The following is a 16,750-nucleotide window of genomic DNA, read 5'->3' on the forward strand; positions in this document are numbered from 1 at the left end:
AACGCAGTGTGTTTGTATAGTGTGTGTATATAACGCAGTGTGTTTGTATAGTGTGTGTATATAACGCAGTGTGTTTGTATAGTGTGTGTGTATATAACGCAGTGTGTTTGTATAGTGTGTGTGTATATAACGCAGTGTGTTTGTATAGTGTGTGTGTATATAACGCAGTGTGTTTGTATAGTGTGTGTGTATATAACGCAGTGTGTTTGTATAGTGTGTGTGTATATAACGCAGTGTGTTTGTATAGTGTGTGTGTATATAACGCAGTGTGTTTGTATAGTGTGTGTGTATATAACGCAGTGTGTATATATAATGCAGTGTGTGTTTAATAATGCAGTGTGTGTTATATAAAAAACACTATACAAACACACTGCAATTATTTTTTTTATTAAATTATTATTATTTTTTATATTTAACTTATTTATTTTTGTTGTCCCCCCTCCCCGTTTCATACTTGGCCAGGGAGGGGGGATATGACAGTCCCTGGTGGTCCAGTGGCATTGGCTGAGCTGTGGGGGGGCAGCAAGCATTTACTCACCTCCCAGCAGCTCCTCCAGCTCCCCTATGCAAGTCTCGCGGCCAGCGTCTCACAAGACTTACACTGGGGAGCTGCTGGGAGGTGAGTAAATGCTTGCTGCCGCCGCCCCCTGGACGGCAGGGACGTTCTATGCCGCCGGCGTTTAGGACCACCCAAATAAGGATGGCATAGAACCCCTGCCGTCCTTAATGCTTTAAGGGAAAGGTAACCTTGCATAGGGCACATCAGTACAAATACAATTCTTGGAGATTTAATGTCACACCTGCTCAGGACTGACACCTGTGGCACCAAAGTCCGCCCCATTCTTCTTGGCTTCCGGGTCTTTATTTCTGACAAGAAGGACAACTTGGAGTTTTGATCCTGAAGAAACTTGTCCAGCTGCTCAGAGGCTTCTAACTCAAACGCAACTCGGCACAGTGGGGCCACAGCCATGTTCTTCTTAATTTCAAAAGGGGCAAACTTTCCACAAGAACTGGCAAAAGTCTAAGATTGTGGGGAGAGGAAACAATACCAGATCTTCAAGAGTTATAAAAATAAAAATATTTTATTTTTAATAAAGCCAAAAACCAATATAGTGGATTGAATAAAATGTATAAAAGATTGCTTAATTTGCATTTCTGACCTAAAGGTTTAGAAGTGGAGTCAGATGGGGACAGTAAAGGGGCCATAAGCTTCCTACTCCGGTCAAATACAACCATGAAGGAACTTGCATATAAAAAAAACAGAACTTTAGTAAAACCAAAACCCTTCACAGTTCGTAGTAAGTTTCATTCCAACAGATATAGTGTGCTATAAACTTCCTGTCGTTTTCAGAGTTAAATTCCTTCCCACACTTGAGATATCTGTAACAATCGATACCTAGGGCCATATTTAATGGCCTAACACTAACCCAGTGAGTCATGTGCTTCGCTCCAAGTGATAACTGCACACAGGCCTTTAAAACCAGTGACTGGGGGGGCAGGGAGCCAAAACACAACCCCACTGGGTTTCCCTGCCAATAGTTCTCTAAATTGTGCATGCTGCCCAGCACCAATCACCGTGTGTGAAATAATGAATCTGCACCATGAGTAAGATATCCCTCATGTTGTGTTCACACTAAAAGTGCTCTGTGAAACAGAATCCCTCTCGGGGGGGGGGGGGGGGGGGGAGGGGGCTAGAGGAGATTAATGTGGGCTGGCAAGGGCTAGAACTAGAGTCAAAGAGTGGTGCAGGTCAGAATGGCAACACATAGAACCCCCTAAGTGAGCCATATTTAACCCCAAAAGTGCCTACAACACCTGGCAAAGTAATACATTGAAGTATTGTACTCTGAGTCAGTAGCAGAATGCAAGCATGGAGTTATTAAAGTATTCGGATTTAAATGGTCGGAAATTTGCAGTAAAAAAAAAAAATATATACAAATGGTGGTTTTATTTGCACCCCCATCTTTTTAACTGAAATGCTAGCCATATGAGGTATTTAACAGTCAGGACATTGTTAATATACTGAGCGTTCTTTAGCTGAACTTCATGTGTAAACATTATAGTTCATAAAACTGAAAGTTTCCCTTCACTTGCCATTTAATAGATACTATGTATACATGCAACATAGCAAGACAAAGCACAAAGTGTCCTTCAACTAAGAAGTAACTGAGTAAGAGAACAAAATTATTGGAAATGGTACAAAGTACAAATACTAGGTTTTGCTGCAGATCTAAAGTTTAACAATTGCCTTAAACAATTACTCAAACTACCACTTCCGCTTTTAGTGGTCATAGTGATAGAAGATGGAATATGCAGTGTTTCTTCTTGAAACGCTGTTCATACAGAGAAATTAGCATTTTATTAATTATGAAATAGGAGAACGCGATGTATAGAATCCCACAAGGGGAATCCAACATCAGGAGAGCTCCACTGGTATAAGAAATTAGGAAGGGGGCCCCTAGCTTTAATCCATCCAAGGAAAAAGGGATATGCAAACAAAGTATAATTTGAAAAAAGGGAGATCTACTAAACGGTGCCCAGGGGATCCATTATCTGGAGTACTGAAAAGCATCTAAGGTCCAGTTCCCTTAGTGTCCAACTGACTGGAAGGTAGTGTAAACGAGGTAAAGGAGAGAGAAAAGGCACATGGTCCACAGAGAATAAGTGACCAGGTAATTTGGTCTTAACGCAGATGAAAAGCCTCAGAAAAACGAAAGCTCACTTCACCAGCTGTTCAAAGTGGGAGGCCCTGAGAGGCAGTGCCTCCCACATTAAACAGCTGATGGCCATGTCTCATCAGCAATAGTTATTTAAATGGAACAAGCCGCTCGTATTCACAAGCTCCTGACGACGGAGTTTTAAACACGCCGAAACGAGCGTAAAGAGTTTTCTTTTTCTTTCATCACTGCACTTGGTAGCACTTTATTTTTATTACCACTATGGTTATTGATTTTTAGGTATTTATTTATAACTTTAGTAAGGACAGTTGGTTAAGGTAGACACTAGTGGTTAGACCACAGTGTCGAAGTAACTTAGGGTAAACTGAGAGATTTTTCTTTCAAGTCTTTAATCCGCGTTTAGACCAGATTACCTGGTCCCTTTTCTCTCTCCTTAACCTCGTTTACACTACCTTACCGTCAGTCGGAGACATGGGGAACAGGAACTTAGATGCTGTTTAGTACGCTAGATAATGGATCCCCTGGGCACCGTTTAGGAGATCTCCCCTTTTCCAAGTTATACTTTGTTAGCATATCCTTTTTATCCTTAGATTAAAGGTAGCGCCCGCGCCCCCTTCCCCCGCCCCTTCATTTCTGATACCAGTGGAGATCTCCTGATGTTAGTTTACTTTATTTCTCCATTTTGTATTTTATTATTTATATAGCGCCAGCAAATTCCGTAGAGCTTATCCATTTTATACAATATTTGGCTGTCAGTGTGCACTTTGTGCTGGTGACAGATATGAGCTTGCAAGGAGAAACTTCAGCGTCTCAACCCTCCCTTCATTTTCCACATTTACTTTTTTATATGTAGCAAAAAGCCCTCCCTCTTCTCCACACACATGCACTCTGAGACGGTGAAACAGCCCAATCAAATGTTTCTTTATGTTAATCAGTTGATTGGACCGCAGATGACTGATGGGGCATTGAAACAGAGGACCTGGCCTGTCTCTGGATTAAAGGTACGTTTTAATCTTAAGAAAGTTTTTTTTTTCCCTATTAAAGGGGTTGACAAAATAACTAGCAATAAATAACGCTAAACAGACAGAAGGAGAACACGTGAATGCCTGAAAGTTTTTAGTAGATCATTCAAGATAAGGAAATACCTCCATGTATGGAATAGCACTGGTTTTGAAATTAATCTGGGAAAGTGCAAGGACACTTTAGGCAACATCAGATTTATGGTTTTGTTGGCCGGTCCAATTTATGTACTACACCATTCCAGTCAACCTCCCCTCTATTTCATTAGATATATCCAAAAAATTAAATGAAACGCAACTTGTATTTTTACCTTAGGAGTGTGCTGAATTTTGGGTTTGTGAAAAAAACGTCTAATTTCTGCCTTCTCTGCCTTCATTCGCTGTAAAATAAATGTTAAAGTAGTCTTTTATTTGTTCCATAACAAAAAAAACAAAACATTTTAAAACAAGGCCACAACTATACAATAAACTAGCATCAAAGCAGAAACACACATATCTAAAATAACTTTGGAGATCATAAATCAAATTGAGCTCACCGTAATGGTAACAGTACAAACGATATATTGTTGCCATGTCCTCTGGTTGTGTCAAATAATAATAATAAAAATATATATATATATATATATATATATATATATCTTGCACTCCATGAAATAAAAGTTACTTGCCCGGTGCTTGTCAAGCAAAAATGAAAGTCTGTGCATAGCAGACTGAAAAAAAAAATATATATATATATATATATATACACACACACAAAAAAATAACAGCGCATGAAGTGGAAATGAGGCTTCTTCCTCTACCTAAAGCTTACACACCCCCTGCAGTAGATTATTAAAGCAAATGTGAACTTCAAAACTGGACAGCAAATAACCCAGACTATGGCTGGTCAAATGTTAGCCAAAACAGCCAATATGGACTTTCACTTTTGCATTAGATAGCCTGTAGCAGAATGAAGGCTATGGAGGCTATGGGCTATGAAGACTTTACATGTGCACTCCAAGTACCATAACCACTACACAGGGTTAACAAATATCGGATTCATTCTGTAAATAAGAAACTACCTTTTCCTCCTCTTTCACTCGTTTTTCTTCCTCTTTTTTCCGTTTCTCTTCTTGCTTAGCCCTGTACAGAGTAAGCAAAATGACCAACACTATGTATTGTCACAAGTCACTCATGTAGATATGGCACATATTTGAACACCTACATAACTAAAATAGAGCAACTCGATCAGCATCAAGAGATGAGAATACATTGGGGGAGAGAGGGGAAGTCCATCTATAGTAAATACTTACACATGCACTACCGAAATACTTGACAGTGAGTAAAAGGGAAAAACATCCTGTAGATTTCAACATAAAGTGCATTGCCACCTCATCCAGCAGTAACCAAAACCTGAGCTGGGTCAGGTAATCAGAATATTTACACTTATTTGATTGGGATATTTTAAGAACTGGCAGGATAGAGTTTGAAACCAAAGCTAGACATTGCTGCAAGTTTACCAATATTTTCTTAGTTTAGGCATTTTTATACCAAACAATACTTTGCACCCCCATCCACCACACCCCATCATTTTTCAAAGACTCACTCAAGAGCTTCAAGTTTTTCCTTTTTCTTTTCCTCCTTTATTCGCAGTTTCTCTGCCTTTTCCTTGTCCTCCTTCTCCTTCTTTTCTTGCTTCTCTTTTTCCCTTTGCTCTCGCTCTTCATCTCTCTTCTTTTTTGCCTCCTCTTTGACTCGTTCCTTGGCAGCCTTTGCTTCCTCTCTTGCCCGTTCTCGCTCTTTACGCTCTGCCTGCAGTTTCCGTTTCCTCTCGGGTTTCTCTTTGTCCTATAATGAATACAGAATATTTCAAATATATCAAATGGGAGGACAAGTAAGCCTAAAATGTCTGCAATGGGAACTTTAGTAAACAGCATTGTCAGATATCAAAATCCTGTAGGAGTTTAGGCTATGCCACAGTGTTGCATGACCAAAAAAACACCACACACCATTTTGATCAAGTCATTCCCCACTAGGGGCGGATCCAGAATCTAATCTTGGTATAACCACCTTCTGCTCTCTGTAGGGGTTATGGTGCCCTCCCAGGGAATAGTGACAGTGTGTGTGTATCGGGGGACGGCAGAGTGTGTGTGTATCGGGGGACGGCAGAGTGTGTGTGTATCGGGGGACGGCAGAGTGTGTGTGTATCGGGGGACGGCAGAGTGTGTGTGTATCGGGGGACGGCAGAGTGTGTGTGTATCGGGGGACGGCAGAGTGTGTGTGTATCGGGGGACGGCAGAGTGTGTGTGTATCGGGGGACGGCAGAGTGTGTGTGTATCGGGGGACGGCAGAGTGTGTGTGTATCGGGGGACGGCAGAGTGTGTGTGTATCGGGGGACGGCAGAGTGTGTGTGTATCGGGGGACGGCAGAGTGTGTGTGTATCGGGGGACGGCAGAGTGTGTGTGTATCGGGGGACGGCAGAGTGTGTGTGTATCGGGGGACGGCAGAGTGTGTGTGTATCGGGGGACGGCAGAGTGTGTGTGTGTGTGTGTGTGTCTGTGTATTGAGGGGCAGTGTGTGTGTGTCTGTGTATTGAGGGGCAGTGTGTGTGTGTGTGTGTGTGTGTCTGTGTATTGAGGGGCAGTGAGTGTGTGTGTGTGTGTCTGTGTATTGAGGGGCAGTGAGTGTCTGTGTGTCTGTGTATTGAGGGGCAGTGTGTGTCTGTGTGTCTGTGTATTGAGGGGCAGTGTGTGTGTGTGTGTGTCTGTGTATTGAGGGGCAGTGAGTGTGTGTGTGTCTGTGTATTGAGGGGCAGTGAGTGTGTGTGTGTCTGTGTATTGAGGGGCAGTGAGTGTGTGTGTGTCTGTGTATTGAGGGGCAGTGAGTGTGTGTGTGTCTGTGTATTGAGGGGCAGTGAGTGTGTGTGTGTCTGTGTATTGAGGGGCAGTGAGTGTGTGTGTGTCTGTGTATTGAGGGGCAGTGAGTGTGTGTGTGTCTGTGTATTGAGGGGCAGTGAGTGTGTGTGTGTCTGTGTATTGAGGGGCAGTGAGTGTGTGTGTGTCTGTGTATTGAGGGGCAGTGAGTGTGTGTGTGTCTGTGTATTGAGGGGCAGTGAGTGTGTGTGTGTCTGTGTATTGAGGGGCAGTGAGTGTGTGTGTGTCTGTGTATTGAGGGGCAGTGAGTGTGTGTGTGTCTGTGTATTGAGGGGCAGTGAGTGTGTGTGTGTCTGTGTATTGAGGGGCAGTGAGTGTGTGTGTGTCTGTGTATTGAGGGGCAGTGAGTGTCTGTGTGTCTGTGTATTGAGGGGCAGTGAGTGTCTGTGTGTCTGTGTATTGAGGGGCAGTGAGTGTCTGTGTGTCTGTATTGAGGGGCAGTGAGTGTCTGTGTGTCTGTGTATTGAGGGGCAGTGAGTGTCTGTGTGTCTGTGTATTGAGGGGCAGTGAGTGTGTGTGTGTCTGTGTATTGAGGGGCAGTGAGTGTCTGTGTGTCTGTGTATTGAGGGGCAGTGAGTGTCTGTGTGTCTGTGTATTGAGGGGCAGTGAGTGTCTGTGTGTCTGTGTATTGAGGGGCAGTGAGTGTCTGTGTGTCTGTGTATTGAGGGGCAGTGAGTGTCTGTGTGTCTGTGTATTGAGGGGCAGTGAGTGTCTGTGTGTCTGTGTACTGAGGGGCAGTGAGTGTCTGTGTACTGAGGGGCAGTGAGTGTCTGTGTACTGAGGGGCAGTGAGTGTCTGTGTACTGAGGGGCAGTGAGTGTCTGTGTACTGAGGGGCAGTGAGTGTCTGTGTACTGAGGGGCAGTGAGTGTCTGTGTACTGAGGGGCAGTGAGTGTCTGTGTACTGAGGGGCAGTGAGTGTCTGTGTACTGAGGGGCAGTGAGTGTCTGTGTACTGAGGGGCAGTGAGTGTCTGTGTACTGAGGGGCAGTGAGTGTCTGTGTATTGAGGGGCAGTGTGTGTGTGTGTGTGTGTCTGTGTATTGAGGGGCAGTGAGTGTCTGTGTGTCTGTGTACTGAGGGGCAGTGAGTGTCTGTGTGTCTGTGTACTGAGGGGCAGTGAGTGTACTGAGGGGCAGTGAGTGTACTGAGGGGCAGTGTGTGTACTGAGGGGCAGTGTGTGTACTGAGGGGCAGTGTGTGTACTGAGGGGCAGTGTGTGTACTGAGGGGCAGTGTGTGTACTGAGGGGCAGTGTGTGTACTGAGGGGCAGTGTGTGTACTGAGGGGCAGTGTGTGTACTGAGGGGCAGTGTGTGTACTGAGGGGCAGTGTGTGTACTGAGGGGCAGTGTGTGTACTGAGGGGCAGTGTGTGTACTGAGGGGCAGTGTGTGTACTGAGGGGCAGTGTGTGTACTGAGGGGCAGTGTGTGTACTGAGGGGCAGTGTGTGTACTGAGGGGCAGTGTGTGTACTGAGGGGCAGTGTGTGTACTGAGGGGCAGTGTGTGTACTGAGGGGCAGTGTGTGTACTGAGGGGCAGTGTGTGTACTGAGGGGCAGTGTGTGTACTGAGGGGCAGTGTGTGTACTGAGGGGCAGTGTGTGTACTGAGGGGCAGTGTGTGTACTGAGGGGCAGTGTGTGTACTGAGGGGCAGTGTGTGTACTGAGGGGCAGTGTGTGTACTGAGGGGCAGTGTGTGTACTGAGGGGCAGTGTGTGTACTGAGGGGCAGTGTGTGTACTGAGGGGCAGTGTGTGTACTGAGGGGCAGTGTGTGTACTGAGGGGCAGTGTGTGTACTGAGGGGCAGTGTGTGTACTGAGGGGCAGTGTGTGTACTGAGGGGCAGTGTGTGTACTGAGGGGCAGTGTGTGTACTGAGGGGCAGTGTGTGTACTGAGGGGCAGTGTGTGTACTGAGGGGCAGTGTGTGTACTGAGGGGCAGTGTGTGTACTGAGGGGCAGTGTGTGTACTGAGGGGCAGTGTGTGTACTGAGGGGCAGTGTGTGTACTGAGGGGCAGTGTGTGTACTGAGGGGCAGTGTGTGTACTGAGGGGCAGTGTGTGTACTGAGGGGCAGTGTGTGTACTGAGGGGCAGTGTGTGTACTGAGGGGCAGTGTGTGTACTGAGGGGCAGTGTGTGTACTGAGGGGCAGTGTGTGTACTGAGGGGCAGTGTGTGTACTGAGGGGCAGTGTGTGTACTGAGGGGCAGTGTGTGTACTGAGGGGCAGTGTGTGTACTGAGGGGCAGTGTGTGTACTGAGGGGCAGTGTGTGTACTGAGGGGCAGTGTGTGTACTGAGGGGCAGTGTGTGTACTGAGGGGCAGTGTGTGTACTGAGGGGCAGTGTGTGTACTGAGGGGCAGTGTGTGTACTGAGGGGCAGTGTGTGTACTGAGGGGCAGTGTGTGTACTGAGGGGCAGTGTGTGTACTGAGGGGCAGTGTGTGTACTGAGGGGCAGTGTGTGTACTGAGGGGCAGTGTGTGTACTGAGGGGCAGTGTGTGTACTGAGGGGCAGTGTGTGTACTGAGGGGCAGTGTGTGTACTGAGGGGCAGTGTGTGTACTGAGGGGCAGTGTGTACTGAGGGGCAGTGTGTGTACTGAGGGGCAGTGTGTGTACTGAGGGGCAGTGTGTGTACTGAGGGGCAGTGTGTGTACTGAGGGGCAGTGTGTGTACTGAGGGGCAGTGTGTGTACTGAGGGGCAGTGTGTGTACTGAGGGGCAGTGTGTGTACTGAGGGGCAGTGTGTGTACTGAGGGGCAGTGTGTGTACTGAGGGGCAGTGTGTGTACTGAGGGGCAGTGTGTGTACTGAGGGGCAGTGTGTGTACTGAGGGGCAGTGTGTGTACTGAGGGGCAGTGTGTGTACTGAGGGGCAGTGTGTGTACTGAGGGGCAGTGTGTGTACTGAGGGGCAGTGTGTGTACTGAGGGGCAGTGTGTGTACTGAGGGGCAGTGTGTGTACTGAGGGGCAGTGTGTGTACTGAGGGGCAGTGTGTGTACTGAGGGGCAGTGTGTGTACTGAGGGGCAGTGTGTGTACTGAGGGGCAGTGTGTGTACTGAGGGGCAGTGTGTGTACTGAGGGGCAGTGTGTGTACTGAGGGGCAGTGTGTGTGTGTACTGAGGGGCAGTGTGTGTATTGAGGGGCAGTGTGTGTATTGAGGGGCAGTGTGTGTGTGTATTGAGGGGCAGTGTGTGTATTGAGGGGCAGTGTGTGTGTGTATTGAGGGACAGTGTGTGTGTATTGAGGGACAGTGTGTGTGTATTGAGGGACAGTGTGTGTGTATTGAGGGGCAGTGTGTGTGTATTGAGGGCAGTGTGTGTGTATTTGTATTGAGGGGCAGTGTGTGTGTGTGTATTGAAGGGCAGTGTGTGTGTGTATTGAAGGGCAGTGTGTGTGTGTGTATTGAAGGGCAGTGTGTGTGTGTGTGTATTGAAGGGCAGTGTGTGTGTGTGTGTATTGAAGGGCAGTGTGTGTGTGTGTGTATTGAAGGGCAGTGTGTGTGTGTGTGTATTGAAGGGCAGTGTGTGTGTGTGTGTATTGAAGGGCAGTGTGTGTGTGTGTGTATTGAAGGGCAGTGTGTGTGTGTGTGTATTGAAGGGCAGTGTGTGTGTGTGTATTGAAGGGCAGTGTGTGTGTGTGTATTGAAGGGCAGTGTGTGTGTGTGTGTATTGAAGGGCAGTGTGTGTGTGTGTGTGTGTGTATTGAAGGGCAGTGTGTGTGTGTGTATTGAAGGGCAGTGTGTGTGTGTATTGAAGGGCAGTGTGTGTGTGTGTATTGAAGGGCAGTGTGTGTGTGTGTATTGAAGGGCAGTGTGTGTGTGTGTGTATTGAAGGGCAGTGTGTGTGTGTGTGTATTGAAGGGCAGTGTGTGTGTGTGTGTATTGAAGGGCAGTGTGTGTGTGTGTATTGAAGGGCAGTGTGTGTGTGTGTATTGAAGGGCAGTGTGTGTGTGTGTATTGAAGGGCAGTGTGTGTGTGTGTATTGAAGGGCAGTGTGTGTGTGTGTATTGAAGGGCAGTGTGTGTGTGTGTATTGAAGGGCAGTGTGTGTGTGTGTATTGAAGGGCAGTGTGTGTGTGTGTATTGAAGGGCAGTGTGTGTGTGTGTATTGAAGGGCAGTGTGTGTGTGTGTATTGAAGGGCAGTGTGTGTGTGTGTATTGAAGGGCAGTGTGTGTGTGTGTATTGAAGGGCAGTGTGTGTGTGTGTATTGAAGGGCAGTGTGTGTGTGTGTATTGAAGGGCAGTGTGTGTGTGTGTATTGAAGGGCAGTGTGTGTGTGTATTGAAGGGCAGTGTGTGTGTGTGTGTATTGAAGGGCAGTGTGTGTGTGTGTGTATTGAGGGGCAGTGTGTGTGTGTGTGTATTGAGGGGCAGTGTGTGTGTGTGTATTGAGGGGCAGTGTGTGTGTGTGTATTGAGGGGCAGTGTGTGTGTGTGTATTGAGGGGCAGTGTGTGTGTGTGTATTGAGGGGCAGTGTGTGTGTGTGTATTGAGGGGCAGTGTGTGTGTGTGTATTGAGGGGCAGTGTGTGTGTGTGTATTGAGGGGCAGTGTGTGTGTGTGTATTGAGGGGCAGTGTGTGTGTGTGTGTATTGAGGGGCAGTGTGTGTGTGCATTGAGGGGCAGTGTGTGTGTGCATTGAGGGGCAGTGTGTGTGTGTGTGTATTGAGGGGCAGTGTGTGTGTGTGTGTATTGAGGGGCAGTGTGTGTGTGTGTGTATTGAGGGGCAGTGTGTGTTTGTGTATTGAGGGGCAGTGTGTGTGTGTGTGTGTGTGTGTGTGTGTGTGTGTGTGTGTGTGTGTATTGAGGGGCAGTGTGTGTGTGTGTGTGTGTGTGTGTGTGTGTATTGAGGGGCAGTGTGTGTGTGTGTGTGTGTGTGTGTGTGTGTGTATTGAGGGGCAGTGTGTGTGTGTATTGAGGGGCAGTGTGTGTGTGTGTGTATTGAGGGGCAGTGTGTGTGTGTATTGAGGGGCAGATAAATACAGAAGTTTTTTTAATTAAAATAAATACATTTTATATCCCCCTCCCTTCTTACTTTTGCTGATTTCCTGCAATCTCTGGTGGTCCGGTAGAGAATCCCTGGTGGTCCTAGTGGTGAGTGAACTCTAGCCTGCAGCTCCTGAGGCTAGAGTTCACTCTCGTGAAAAGCAGAGCGTTGCCATGGTAACCGCGGCAGAGCTCTGTGCTCACGAGAGGAGGACCTGGAGGCAATTGCCTCGTTGCCTCCGCCAGTGTTCCCCACCTGCTGGTCAAATAGCTAAGGAGGCTTTGGAAACTGCCAAACAGAATACCTTTTTCTCTCTCAAGTAGAGTTTTGCCAAATTAAAAGTGTATTTCTTGAAGCATCAAAACGTAAATTCATTTCACAGGCTGCAATGAAAGCAAGTCCTTAAACTGAGGGATGGCCCTCTAACAATTCTCTTTAGAAGTTATATTTTCAAGAGTGCCCCCTTGAATAGTTTTTCAAGACACCTTCAAGTGGATCACTTATGGAAAATTTCCTTCAAACATGCCACCATGTTTCGAACTTACTTTAATCTTCTTTTCTGTGGTTCCTTTCTGCAGGATGACCTGTTAGAGTGGGGGGAGGAATAAAAAAAAAAAAACACATGAAACTTTTATGCAGCAATCCCAACTAGAATATGCTCTACATTTCTTCTACAATAGCATTTTCTAAAAAGTCTTCACATTTGGCATCACACAAAGCATGGTGATGCCAAACTTTGCCTACTCCTAGAAACACACTGGATTCAATGCCTCTGTAGAAGCATGAGATGAGAAGAGTGTAGCAACCTTAGGTCATGCAACAAAGGTGAGAAGAAACCAATTGGACCAGAAATCACAGAAAAATCTGAGATATTGTACGAGGCCCACATTCATTATTCCAAGGTAAAATAATGGCCTCTACATAAAAAAAAATTTGAGTAGCAAAACTATCAGACAAACATTACTTGTCACCTCCAAAGCGTTGACTGTATTTTGGTTTTATCACTAGACCTATCTACAAGCGAATAGTAACACTAATTTCCATACCAGTATTAGCCCTCCACTAAATTTTTCCACATTAGGCTCATGAGACTCACCAGGGCTGCATGCCCACTCACAAATCTTGAGCCCTGCTAAAGCTTCTCTTGCAGCTTGGGTCTGAACGGTTGCTCTAGAGACAATGACTTTGTTGTGGAGTTCTAGTAAGTTTCATTTTGTGTAAAATATATATTTAATATTTCAGCAGGAATTAGAATACAAAGGAAGAAAGAAAAAACACCCACTAAGCCTTATTTATAGAAAATACTTTTTTTGAAGGAAATCCTACAAAAACAAAACATGTAAGTTGCCGAAAAGAAAGGAAGCTCAGAGGGTGATGGACCCCCAACCTCAAATAGTATTTTATGCAAGGTAATAAAATCAGTCTAGAGATCACTTTTGTTTGGAAATATGGTAGGATTTGGTTAACAATGGCAGATCATTTGTGTTGTCATGCGCCTCAGCTAAAACTGCTCAGCAAATTTTTGACTGTTTTTCCTTACTGGGAGAAGAGAATATCTAGTAGATATACCACCAATGAAAACTTGCATTTTTTTTGCTGCACGTTGCCTTTGGGATATACAATGACCAGTCACATTAAAACCACCTGCCTAATATCGGGTAGGTCTCTCTCGTTCTGCCAGAACAGCTCAGTTGTATCAAAGCAAGGACACCCCAAGACCTCTGAACGTGTACTGTGGTATCAGGCATCAAGATAGAAGCAGCATTTTCTTTGAGTCCTGCAAATTGCAAGGTGAGGCCCTCATGGATCAGATTTGTTCCTGCACACCCCACAGATGCTCAACTGGATTGAGATCTGGGGAATTTGGAAGCCATGGAAACACCTTGACCGCTTTGTCATGTTCCACAAACTATTCCTGAACAACTTTTGAAGTGTGCGTTATCCTCATAATATGCCATTGCCATCAGGGAACACCATTGTCATTGTAGCGGAGCTCCCTGTGCCCCTGGCTTGGTACCTCCGGCAAGGACCGCTTCCTAGCTGGAATAGGGGACAAACCACAGCACTCCTACCCAGTCGCAGTGGCTTGACTGGGGCCCTGAAACCGCTCCTTCCTGGAGCCGAATTAGCTCTAGTCCTTACAAGGACTTTCCCTGTTGAATCCCCTGCAAGCTGGAACAGCAGACACAGGAGTAAATCTTTCTCCAATAACAGGACGAGACACAGTTTTGGAGTGTAAGCGGGAATAGATTTTAATGGAGTCAAACTGGCCTTTTATGCAAGTTTCCAAACAAGGGTGACACCCAGGTGGACCTTGTTGGGCACAGGGACACCGTGAATAAACAAATAAAAACCATAGTGATAAAACCAACAGTCATACAGTGAGACACTGCCATACACAAACAATATATTTCCTCCTCTGTGCTTAGGAGAGAATTGAATCAGGAACTGTACTAATCTAACCCAGTTATCTCAAAGCACAGAAAAACATACAGTTTTATGAAACCCCAAAAAGTACCTTAAAACATATCCCAAACCACGCAGATCGATTCAGGAATTTCCTGGAAGTCATAGTTTTGAATGACCGTGCACATAGTCCTATGCCCAACACAGTGCTAACAGTCGGTCAAGTTTGGTAGTCTTTTACAGGTTTCCCTGCAGGGCCCATAGTCTGTGGACAGGAGGCTGGTAAGCAGGCTTCTCCAGGAGCTCGTGGCAAACTCAGGTAAAAAGGGGGAGCTTGCCAAAGGCATGAAGGGTTTAACATGGTCTGCAACAATCGAGGTAGGTAGTATGTATCAAAGCAACATTCACAGTGATTCCAGGACCCAAGGTTTCCCTGAAGAACATTGCCCAGAGCACAACACTGCCTCTGCCTGCCTAGCTTCCACTCATTGTGCATCCTGCTGCCATCTCTTCCCCCGGATAAAGGATACACCTGATCTAAAAGAAAACGTGATTAAGATCAGGTAACCTTCCATTGCTTCACAGTCCATTGAATGATGGGAACATCCCCACTGAAGCAGCTTTTGGCGGTTGACACAGTTCACCACCGACACTTTGACCGGTCTGCAGCTATGCAGCAAACAGATGCACTGTGTGTTCTGACACCTTTCTATCATGGCCAGCATCAAGTTTTTTTTTAGCAATTTAAGCTACAGTAGTTCTGCTATGTGATCAGACCAGACCGTTGGCACTCGCTCCCCACGTGCATCATAGAGGTTCACTGGTGGTTCTTCCATTCACAACTTTTAGTAGGCACCAACCACTGTATACCAGGAACACACACAAGACTAGTCGTCTAGCCATCACTATTTGGCCCTTGTTAAAGTCACTCAGATCTAGTCGTTTGCCCATTTTTCCTGCTTGCAAAATTCAATTACAGACTTCACTTGCTGCCCAATAAAAGCCACCTTTTGACAGGTGACATCGTAATGATACAATCAATGTTATTCACTTCACCCGTCAGTTGTTTTTAATGTTGCGGCTGATCAAAATATCTAAAAAGCTTACAAAGGGTGCAGCACTTATGAATGTAGTAGCCTTTGTTATCCCTCTCCTATCCCAGAAGAGACATTCAGTTTCTTTGTGGAGAAATAACCAGAAGCTTCTGAATCTCGCTTCTGAATCTCCCTTCTCCAACATTAGTCTGATGTGAGGAGGAATGGGGGAGACAACTAAGTTAAGATTCCGGAAGCCTTCTAGTGGCTGTCTGGTAGACAGCCATAGAGGGTACACTTAGAGCTGCAATGTAAACATTTGTTTCTCGGGAACTGCAATGATTAACATTGCAGCACTAGGCGCAAAAGGGACACAGCACCCAGACCACTTCAATGATCTGAAGTGGTCTGGGTGCCTACAGTGTCCCTTTAAAATGATACTCTTCAATCTTTACAGTCCACTGCATGGGCTGTTCTATAGTAAATTGTATTCTCGCCTGGGTGGTCATAAGATGTACCTTTTTGTAAAATAAAAATAAGATTCAAAAGCTGAAGTGGTTTTGGGTGTAGAGTGATCCTTTGAGGCATCAAGTGGCCAGGGAAATGTCCAGGCATACAGGTCAATAGGTTTAGGGCAGTGGTTCCCAAAGGCATCCTACCAATCTAGAATGTAGGGGTCACCCAGTTTTGGTTACATTTTCTTTTCTAAAAAAAAAAACACCAAAGACTTTAGACACACTGAATAAACCCTAAATCCTTGACAGGTAGGGGTGCCTCGAAGACTGGTTTGGAAACCACTGGTTTAGGGAAAACCTAACCAACTAGTTAATATTATCCCATGAAGTGCACACTATGACACTGCTGTCTAAATTGTACACTTGGAACCACAATTTCTCCAACATAAGTGGAAAATTACCCATGGTATACAGTTTTGCAGGTAAATCTTGCCATTACTTTGTAATCTACAAAATTTGGCGGCTTACCAGATGTCCTCCAAATGGTGCCCTCAATTGATCCATATCCTTCCCTAAATCACAATTTAGCTTGAAGGCTCATCATGGTAGTGTGTACAAGGAAATAGGGATCGATCGATATTGATTTTTTTTTTAGAGCAGATACTGATAATCTGAACTTTCAGGACGATATTATGTACATTTACCGTATTTTTTTATTAAGTGGTAAATGCACAAAATATACATGCAAGTCAGATTTTTTTATGTTTTCAAGAATATTTGTGTGTGTAGTGGATAAAGAGTATTTGATTAGTAAATGCAGTGTGTAGTGGATGCAGGGAACATTTCCCTTAACGTTCCTCTCCCTTCTCTTCACAGCCAACTACGTCAAAATGCTTTTCATATAGATGCCCCTGTTGTCCAGTATAAAGTATTTATTTTTGCTGCTACCTCTGCAGTGAAAGGATATGGCTACACCAAGAGACTGAATACAAGTAGAAGAGCATGTCTAACGATGGCAGTAAACAAGATATGGCTAATGCATTCACACAATTGCAGAAGGAGACAAAACTAGCCCAAATTGAGGACTTCCATTGGTAGCGATATTTGAGGATCAGGAATTTTCGAGTCTGTGCCCTGGACGCAGACTATGTGTCCTCCCTAATGTAAATCAACTGAAGCTCAGTGACCCTACAGTAGCCAACACCTTTGTAGCAACTTTAGGTCTTACCTTCTTACTATCGACCCTTTCTACCCAGCGGGAACAAAACCAGCATTTGCT

The 16,750-nt window shown here is 45.5% G+C and overlaps 1 protein-coding gene across 2 annotated transcripts in view; it reads right to left on the reverse strand.

Moving 5' to 3' along the window:
* Positions 1–16,750, reverse strand: part of CHAF1A (chromatin assembly factor 1 subunit A) — a 46,222-nt gene that overhangs the window by 15,300 nt on the left and 14,172 nt on the right. For both annotated transcript variants that reach the window (XM_063455924.1, XM_063455925.1), the window contains exons 5-9: positions 12,122–12,160; positions 5,283–5,524; positions 4,759–4,819; positions 4,009–4,077; positions 801–1,021 (exon numbers count right to left, since the gene is read on the reverse strand). In XM_063455924.1, coding sequence (XP_063311994.1) covers positions 801–1,021; positions 4,009–4,077; positions 4,759–4,819; positions 5,283–5,524; positions 12,122–12,160 — 632 coding nt within the window. The remainder of the gene's footprint in view (positions 1–800; positions 1,022–4,008; positions 4,078–4,758; positions 4,820–5,282; positions 5,525–12,121; positions 12,161–16,750) is intronic.

Source organism: Pelobates fuscus, chromosome 5 (assembly GCF_036172605.1).
Source record: "Pelobates fuscus isolate aPelFus1 chromosome 5, aPelFus1.pri, whole genome shotgun sequence".
NCBI lineage: Eukaryota > Metazoa > Chordata > Amphibia > Anura > Pelobatidae > Pelobates > Pelobates fuscus.